Source organism: Hippocampus zosterae, unplaced genomic scaffold, assembly GCF_025434085.1.
Source record: "Hippocampus zosterae strain Florida unplaced genomic scaffold, ASM2543408v3 HiC_scaffold_132, whole genome shotgun sequence".
Taxonomy (NCBI): Eukaryota; Metazoa; Chordata; class Actinopteri; order Syngnathiformes; family Syngnathidae; genus Hippocampus; species Hippocampus zosterae.
Window position 1 is genome coordinate 18,142 of NW_026262783.1, and position 9,333 is coordinate 27,474.

Here is a 9,333-nt window from a genome sequence, read left to right on the forward strand (position 1 = left end):
TGGCCAGCAGCCTGGCTTTTGAAATCACCAGCCTTACAAAGGGAGTGAACAGTTCAATGGCCAGAGGTATGTCAGCGTTGCGGAAATACTGATAAAAAAGCTGAAGGGTTTTGAACTGGGTGCTGTTCAGGTTTTGCAGTAGTTGCCTGCGGATCATGGCCGATTCCACAATGCGTTCTTCTGTCGATAAATAGTCGGCAGAAGTGCCTTTTCTGCCCAGCAGTTTTTCCAGCGGTGTCCGGTTCCTGATTTCCCTGTCGGGATTGAAGGCATGGGACAGCTTTGTATCAATGTCGATGTAGCTTACGGGCTTGTACTCAGTCACTGCCATCATTGCATATGAACCAGATCAGGTTCTTTCAGGATCTTTATAAAAAGCGGAAGTTCCATAGTAATGCAGGAATGGTGCAGTTCCCAGTCAAGGGACCTTGCCAGAGGCATCATGGCTTTCCAGTTTTCCCTGTCGGCTCTGTAAAACAGCACCGGCACCTTCTTTATGTCACTGGCCTGTTTTGCCGCCTGTTGCCACCACATTCTGAGGTCAGCCGGTTTTACCTGTTTGTGCCGTTTCACTTCGATAGCCATCTGATCGAGTCTTTGTGCTGGCAGTGTACTGGTATCGGTCACCACCAGGTCATGACCACCGTCACGACTTTGTACCAGGTTACGGGCGAGGCACTGGATACCCAGTTTGCGGTTAATGATCTGGGCGAGTTCTTTCTCACCATCCTTCCCTTTCCGCCTGCTTGTCATTAGCCATAAACCTTCTATACCTGCGACAGAGACAGAAATTATAACCTCACACAGGTCTCTTTTGGCGTGAAATTGGGTTTTCAAAGTAGCCCGTAAATTTCAAAGTAGCCCGTTATCCAGCCCTTGCGGCACTAGTCCACGGGCTACTTGGGCTACTTGGGCTACTTAGATTGCAGTATCGACCTCTTTCTTGTTCACGTCACCGGAACATACCCGCCGTTTTTCCGTCCCCACGCTAATTCTTACCCCCTATTACCCCTATTACCCTATATATTATTTTTTATATTGATATATATAATTAGTAGCCAAAGTAGCCCGTTCAGCCCGTGGCCTACTCTTGCAAGGGCTGATGAACGGGCTACTTTGAAAACGAAGTAGCCCGTAAATCGTCAAAGTAGCCCGTGAAGTAGCCCGTTGATAACCAAAACCATCAGTAATCTGCTGTTTCTGGATAACAGCAGTAATAAGGGGGGAAGGGGGTGAGAATTTTATATTCTAACTAGAGCTAAAAAAATTCGATTCTTAGCTCTAGTTAGAATAATTGGGCAGGTTTCTTTATTCTAACTAGAGCTAAAAACCTTAATTCTTTAGCTCTAGTTAGAATTAGATGGTTTTTTTTAATATTCTAACTAGAGCTAAAAAAATTCGATTCTTAGCTCTAGTTGTCATAAAAAAAAGCAATTTCAAAAACCCACGGGCTACTTTGAAAACGAAGTAGCCCGTTGTCTAAGGCCAATCGCTTTTAGAGCCAGAAAGAATAACACGGTCGAATTCGGAACGGCTGTACTGTAAATTCTTTAATTCATACCATCTGGACAGGTCATTCTTCCCAATCGTGGCACCGATGGCTGACATCAGTCGGCCCAGCTTCATGGCGAGGTTGCCCTGGCAGGTCACGCGGCTGATTTCCAGCCAGTTCCGGAAGTAACCCTGTATCTCACTGAAGTCGATCCGTGCCGGCCAGCTGTTGCCAGAGAAACCGCCATTCATCAGTACCTCGTAAAGGAAGAGCTGCGCCGGTTTCAGGTGGTGGATCTTCTCTTCCATCAGGAAGGAAGTTTTGGGAACGTCCATGGGGACAAAGGGGTTCAGGTCGATCTGCAGCAGGCGGTAGAGCAGTTTACCGGCCAGTCCGTTGTCCCTGGCCTCCTGGAACCTGGCAAAGTAGCTCAGGTCCTGCATCTGGTCATTGGACAGCTTCAGCATCAGGTAGCGGCGCTCACTGGGGCTGATCCGGACGGGGTGTTCATCGTCCGATGCCATGACGACCCGTGAGAAATTGCGCTGACTGATGGCTTCAAGGCCTTTTCGTTCGGTTTCCATACCGGTTTCCGAAACAAGGCCTTTAAGGACATTACAGTCCTTGCGTTCACTGAATACAGCCTCATCGGCAAAGATCAGTATCCGGTTTTCCAGGATGGCGTTAAACCGCCCTGAGACACTGCCGGGGCGGAACAGATGGACACCGTGGACACCCAGTATGTCCAGTATGGGGGTGATCAGTGTGCCCTTGCCGGTGCCCTGCTCGCCCTTGAGGATGAGCCCTGTCTTGGGTTTGATGTGCGGGAACTGGAAGATATGCGCCAGCCAGTTGAGCACGTAGCGGGCGGTGTTGCTGTCCTTCTGGCAGACGACATTGATGAGGTGGTTTTTCCAGAGCTGCACGTCCGGATCATCTTTTGGGCATTCAATGGGATCCACGGCGTAACCGCAGAACAGATTCAGGCGGTTATTGTAATAAGGGATCTTCTGCGGCCAGAAGGTGGTGCCGTTACAGAATGCCGCATCCGGGTGTTTCAGCCAGATGTCAGCCGGTGGTTTGTAAACGGGTTCCTCACTGCCGTCGCGGAGTTGTCTGTACCCCACCAGTACCGGCCTTTCGTGGCTGAGCATGGCTTTGAACTCAGGAATGGGCATGGGTATCCATACTTTCTGTTTCGGGAACTCTTCGCTTACCCTGAGGCGCATGATGGCGTTTTTGGATTCCAGCACGACGTGGATGTACTGCTGGTTGTAGTGGTCAATGAGTCGTTTGATGTCCTCGTTAATCTGCCGCTGTCGTTCGGCCTCGTTGCTGATGCTGGTTACCCTGGCCAGTGCTGGCTGCGGGGCTGGCTGTTGTTTCCCGGTGTGGTCAGTGCCGGCGTTTTCTTTTTTTTCGGTCTGCATTGCCGGCAGTTGTACTTTCTGTGTCGCTGGTGCTAGGTTTACCGTCTCTTTTGGAAACCGGTAACCACTGTCCATGGCCAGTTTCACCAGAGTCCCTACACCGATGCCTTTTCCTTTGTGAAAGCCTTTCCAGGCGCTGCGCAGGTTGCCTGGAGCTTCTGAATCGAACTTTTCTCCGCCCTGTGACCACCACATCCAGATATCCATACCCGAGGCTGAACTGTCCCAGTCGTGTATCGACATCCCGACCTGTTTCCACTGGTCGTGATCACAGTCCGGATCCAGGAACCCGAGCATGTCCCTGATCTGCTCCGCTGTCAGTGTGTTCCTGTCAGTAAAACGGAAGGGCGGTAGCGTGCGTGTGGAACCGGTTTGCAGTACCTGATCATCATGATGCTGTCGTGGGTAAGTGGCTTTCAGGTAATCCAGCAATGTACCAACCGGGAGGGCTTTCTGGCCTGAACAGGGCAGGCAGTTACCCGTCCAGGTGATCGGGTTGTTGTAGGCAATGATTTCAATTTTCGGGCACCCCTTTCCCCTGTCATCCGTAGAGAACCAGCTGCGCTTGCCAAAATCGGTGATCCCCGTAAACAGTACATGGTATCCGCTGCCTGATGAGCTCAGTTCGATGTATGGCGAATCTTCACCACTGACGGTATCCAGCTGTATCCCGATTGCCCGGAACAGCGGGATAACCCAGGGTTCCGGCTGTCCGGTGTCGGTATTCCTGGCGTGATCAAGGTCCAGTGCAATGAACGGTTCCTGCTGGTTATGAAGATATACGGCATAAGGGTGAATACTTTTCTCAATCAGTGGTCTGACCTGTTGCCACTGCTGGCAGTGGACGATTCTTTCCCCTTTTATATGGATGTCGCTTTCAGGGAGCACCGGGATTTTTTTTTCATCAGCTGCCAGCCACCAGGGTTCACTGGTCAGGAGTTCCGGCATTGTCTTGCAATACATCATCGACGTTTTCTCCAGCGGGTTGTCACCATCAGGAAACCGCTAACCGGGAGGGGGAGGGACGGGATTCAGGGAAATGTAATCAAGTAATCATTGATCATAGCCAGAGGAAAACCATGACAGAGCCTGTAGCAGAAACCGGAAGCGGATCACCATCCAGAACTGCCAGAAAGAAGGCGCCGCTGCTCAGCAGTGAGCCGGTGCTGCATGATGCCTCCACACATCAGAGCTGGCGTGGGCGGTTAATGACTGAAATCCGGCTCAGGAAACTCACTTATGACCAGCTGGCGGTAAAGATGGGGGTATCCCAGCCCCAGGTCGCCAAACACATGCAGGGGAAGGCAAGGCATTACCATGCTTTTGTGGAAGATGCCTGCCGGATACTGGACCTGTCGCCACTATGGATATTCGAGGGAGTACAGCCGGGTGATGTCTCGGCGCCGCTGTACGATGACGACCTGGCGCGCAGCTGGCTGCTGAATGAAGACTTTATTGGTGAACGGATGCCGGTTCGTGAGTATTACAGCTGTCCAAGGCAGTTTTCCCCCGGGCGCAGGGCTTTCTCCTGGCGGGTAAGCTGCAGCGACATGGATGATGGTCTGGGTTCTCTGGCCTCGCTGCCAGAGGGGGAGATTATCTTCTGTGATCCTGACCGGCCTGTGCACTCTTCACAGAGCCCGATAGTGCTGTGCCTGCTGGAAGACGGGGTGCTGCTGAGGCAGTTGCGCCGTGTTGGCGTGGCTGACCTGCTGGTCCCCCTGAACCGTGTCTACCAGGCGGTTGAGCTGTCATCGGTTACTGTACGGTTGACCTGTGTGGTTATTGGGGGGCTTCGAACTGTACAGCATGGCCTATAGCTGTCTATCCTTGTGCCAGGCTGCCCGGCGTTTCTTCCCACTGGTGCATTCGGTCCCTCGCTTACTGCCGGGCAAGCCACAGGTTTTTTATGTCAGTTTCAACGCTGGCCGTGGCGGATAACGGCAATTCTCGGGCACTGCGGCCAGCGAATGAACGACCGCTTAAATCACCATCCATGGGTCGGGCACTGTTTGACCCTGCAACACCCCAGGAAGCCTGGCAGCTGGCAGAGATGCTGGCACAGAGTAATTTTATTCCGGACGGTTACCGGAACCAGCCGGCCAATATCCTGGTGGCCATGGCGCTTGGCTCAGAGGTTGGGCTGGCACCGCTTCAGTCACTGCAGAACATCTGTGTCATCAATGGCCATCCTGCGGTGTATGGTGATGCCCTGCTGGCGCTGGTGATGTCATCGCCTTTATGCCTGATGTATGAGGATGGCTGGGATGAGGAAAGTCAGTGTGCCTGGGCACGTACACTTCGGCATGGACGTGAAGTATCCGAGCAGCTGTTCTCGCTGGATATGGCAAAACGTGCCGGATTACTGGACAAGAAAGGTCCATGGCAGCAGTACCCGCAGCGGATGTGCAAGATGCGGGCAAGGTCCTGGCTATGTCGTGATGTCTATCCCGATGTACTGAAAGGGCTGTCCGTGGTACGGGTGATTGATGAGACCCGGGGAATAAAGGATATACCGCCAGCCGGTGCCTGTATGGATCCGAGCCCCCGCATACCGGATAACCTGCCACAGGATGGTAAACCTGACGGTTATGATGAGGATGAACCGGAACCGGTGGAACCCACTGAAGAACAGAAACTGGCAGTGAACATGATCATTGATGCCCTGGGCGAGGCTGAAACGGCAGAAGAGCTCAAGGCCATCAGGGCAGACATTAAATCCCTGCCTGAGCAGGTCGTCCTTGATGCCGGCCTGATTGACCTCTGGAACACCCGCAGGCAGCAGTTAAAGGCTAACAAGGGTGATTAAGCATCAATCACCACCGCATCCTGGTACCTGACCAGCACAATATGTTTGTCGGTTTGTTCTCGCATGAATTCAACAACTTTTTCCCATTTTTTTACATCCTTGCGGGTCATGCCGATCAGTGGACACAAGCCGACTTCGGTCTGGGTAGCGCAGATCCCTGACATCCCGTGCTCATCAATGGATACGTAAGCAAACAGTTCATGGTGGGTACCATGGCCTTTCGGATCGTGGAAATACGTTTTTGTTGTTTTACTCATCACTCGCTTCCGGTGTCAGAACCACGGTTGTATTGAATATCGTCAGTGTCACGGTTTCACCTGCACCCAGTTTGTTCACGTCCTTCCTGCTGATCACGGTGGCCATGTAAGGTGGCTTTATCAAAGGCCTGAGGGAAAACAGGAAAAAGCCGATTGCCGCCATACCGACTGCATTAACTGGGTTATCCCTGACCAGCCACTGGTACAGGATGAAAAAGGGCATCAGGCAGAAAAACAGATCCATCAGGAATGTCTTCTCACCGAGAAAGGGAAGGTATTCAAAAGGCTTTGTCATTCTGGAAATTCCAGCCCTTTGCCTTTTATTCCATCCCCCATGATAATGGCGTATTTGTCGTCGTCATCGTCGTTTATGACGGCCAGTATGATTTGCGGGTTGGTGGTTTTCTCAATCAGTTTGAGCAGTTCATTAATGCATTCGCTGGTTTTTGTCTTTTTCTCGTCGTCTTCATCTTTCAGGTAAAGCTCAAGACAGAGAATGCAACCCAGCAGCAAATTGATCTTACTTTCTGGCGCCACGATGGCTTTAATGCCCGAGATAAAGCTGTCGGACAATTCCTGAGTACTCATTTCAATTTGCATTGAACTGCAGATCCTTTCTTGTTTTTGCGATTCCTTTTTTATTGGCTTCATTAATCAGCTTGTCAGCGGTTTCCTGAAATTCAGGTGGTATTACCTGGCTTGTCCTTTTTGTGGTTTTAAGCCACTGGTCTTCTGGCAGGTAGCAGCTATCGATAATGTGGCCCTTGGCCAGGTGGCATCGGAAGGGGGTTGGGATGTAACCACTGCCAACCCAGTAGTAGTCACGGTCGAATATGTGACATTTGAATTTATACGTCAGAATACGTTTTGATGTTTCGGATTCAGATTCAGTAACCGCTGATTTGTTGTAAGGACCTCTTTTTTTGGGTTCTTCAAAACTGCTGTTCGGATAAAGTTCATGAAGGGTAAAGTCGTTTTCCTGAAGCAACAGGTTCAGCTGGTCGATGACTTTCTGCCGGTTCTGTTCTTTTTTTCTGTATGCCTCAATGACTTTCTCTTTTTCAGTAATGATGTCGTCCACCATTTCCCTCGTCCATTTTAACAGTTCGTAATCCATTTGCCGGTAGATGGCTTTGGCACGATGTTTTTGGCTGAGAGCATTAGAAACTTCGCTCTGGAACTGTTTGCGTTCAGCGACCAGGTCAGTAGGTCGCTTGGTTTTTTTATCTTCTTTCCCCGGTGCCATCAGTGCCAGGGCAGCTTCTTGTACATCCTCATTGCTGATCTTTGGTTGCAGCATATAGAACCTCTGGATAAATAACAGGAATGTCGACCCCCATCATTGTTCTGATCCAAGATCCTTTTAATACTATGGTTGTTTTTCAGCTGTACTGTTTTTGCGTCAGGATTCATCCTAGCCGTTATTTTCAGTTTGTCATGCAGCGGGTATAATGATGGCTCAGAGGGATGCACTGTAGCGGCTGCTATCCCCTGGATATGGGTAAAAGAGAAAACCCCGGCTTCCGAGCAGTCAGCAGCCGGGGTTTTTTTATTGCCGGCCTATTCGCTCCCAGTCACGGGACGCTCTGGCCTTCACTTCTTTTGCGGGTTCCTCCCGCACCGCTTCCTTACTGGTTTCCTGTATCACAGTATCCTTGTCCAGATTGCATTTGCTGATGTAGCTGAGCAGTTCTTTCAGACGCTCCGGTGGTATCCTGCCATCATCCATGGCCAGCAGGTATTCCATGATGCCGTGGCCAAACTCATCCAGCAGGAATCCGGCGGTCATCCAATTGCGCATTTTCTGCATGGGCAGTCCATGGCGTTTTTTGCTGGTCAGTATCTCTTTCATCCGTTCACTGGCGGTATTGGCATCAATATCCAGTGAAAAGTTCTTATTCAGTCGTTGCATAGCTGAGCTCGTTTTTCATCAATCCGACAGCCACGGCAAATTCCGGATCGGAGTGAGTGATGGTGTTGCCGCCGTAAGCTCTGGACAGGGGCTCTGCCAGCAGGTTGGCACCACCGCCGACATAGCAGACAAAGTCCAGTTCCTCAGGGTCAGGAACCAGTGGGGTAATGGCGCTCAGGATACGGCTCTTTACCGGCTCGCAGGCGGCTGCGATGTGTCTGGAAACGTCCTTTTTCCGGAAAGTGCCGGTTCTCAGGGTATGGTCGAGGGTATCCATGGACGGTTCCCGTGCCTCGATGGACGGGTCATTGAACAGCTGCTGCTTCAGGTTCCTGGCGATGTCGAATACCCCGATACGGACACTGGCGTGGCCTTCGGTGGTATTTCTTCTGGTAACAATGGTGATGTCTGTTGTGGTGCCTCCGATGTCCACGATCAGTACCTTGCTCAGATCCTCATACTCTGGCAGCAGCTCGCCGGAGTCGTTCAGCCGAATGGAATCCAGCACTGAAACGGCCTCTGGTGCCACCATGACACTGTTGATGGTAGCCAGTGGCAGGCCGTTGACATGGGTTACCGGCTTCTGGATGTGTGACTTCTTGGCGTCTCTCTTGGTGCTGTTGCGGTAGAAGGTATCAACCGGGAGGGTGACCATCAGGTCTACCTTTTTTCCACCAAATCCGGCTTCCCTCAGGGCGTGATGCACCAGGGCGCGGTTGATGTCGGATGTCTGGTAGTGGTCGCTGTTGGTATCAATGGGGTTACTTACCCTGTCATCAATATTGATGTCCACGCCATCGACGTTATACACGGTATCACTTACGCCGCCATCCAGCGTACTTTCCAGGGTATAGCTGCCTCTGGACTTGATCATGTATGTCTTGAGCTGGTCGTCTTCCTGCCAGCACAGCTTCACCTGGCTGGATCCTTCGTCGATGATGACGGTTGTAGCGGTCATTAGGATTTCCTTTTTCTGGATATGTTATGCCTTGTGGCATCTATAACATTATCACTATTAACTGTAACTTAGAACACGCTAATTATGTTTTTATATGTACATATTAAAACATAGTCAGTTCTATATAAGTACAGATGATGTTTTATTAAATACAGATAAAGTTACCGCCTGTATTTATTCAGTTATTTCCTGTACATGTTTCACCATATAAAAACATAGCTTGTTATAAGCATAACGTCTTACGAGTGCCTATGAATGTAAAGTAAGTAATGTATAATGTTTCTTACTTACCTTACTTACATACATTGCTTACTTTGATGCCGCAGGAGGCTATATGGCTCAGAAAGGGATAAGCCCGGAAGAATACAAGGCCGCCTTTGAACTGCTCTGCAAGGACAATACGCCGGACAGGATCACTGCCAATATGTTGCAGAAACAGGCGGGAGGGCGTTATGGCAGGGCGTCTGATGCACTG

General features: G+C 50.7%; 1 protein-coding gene across 1 annotated transcript; it reads right to left on the minus strand.

The window, feature by feature from the left end:
- Window positions 1–7,883: 7,883 nt before the first annotated feature.
- LOC127594430 (plasmid segregation protein ParM-like) lies at window positions 7,884–8,858 on the minus strand. Its single transcript, XM_052056305.1, has one exon. It carries the CDS (start codon window positions 8,856–8,858, stop codon window positions 7,884–7,886), a length of 975 nt encoding a protein of 324 aa, XP_051912265.1.
- Window positions 8,859–9,333: the final 475 nt, after the last annotated feature.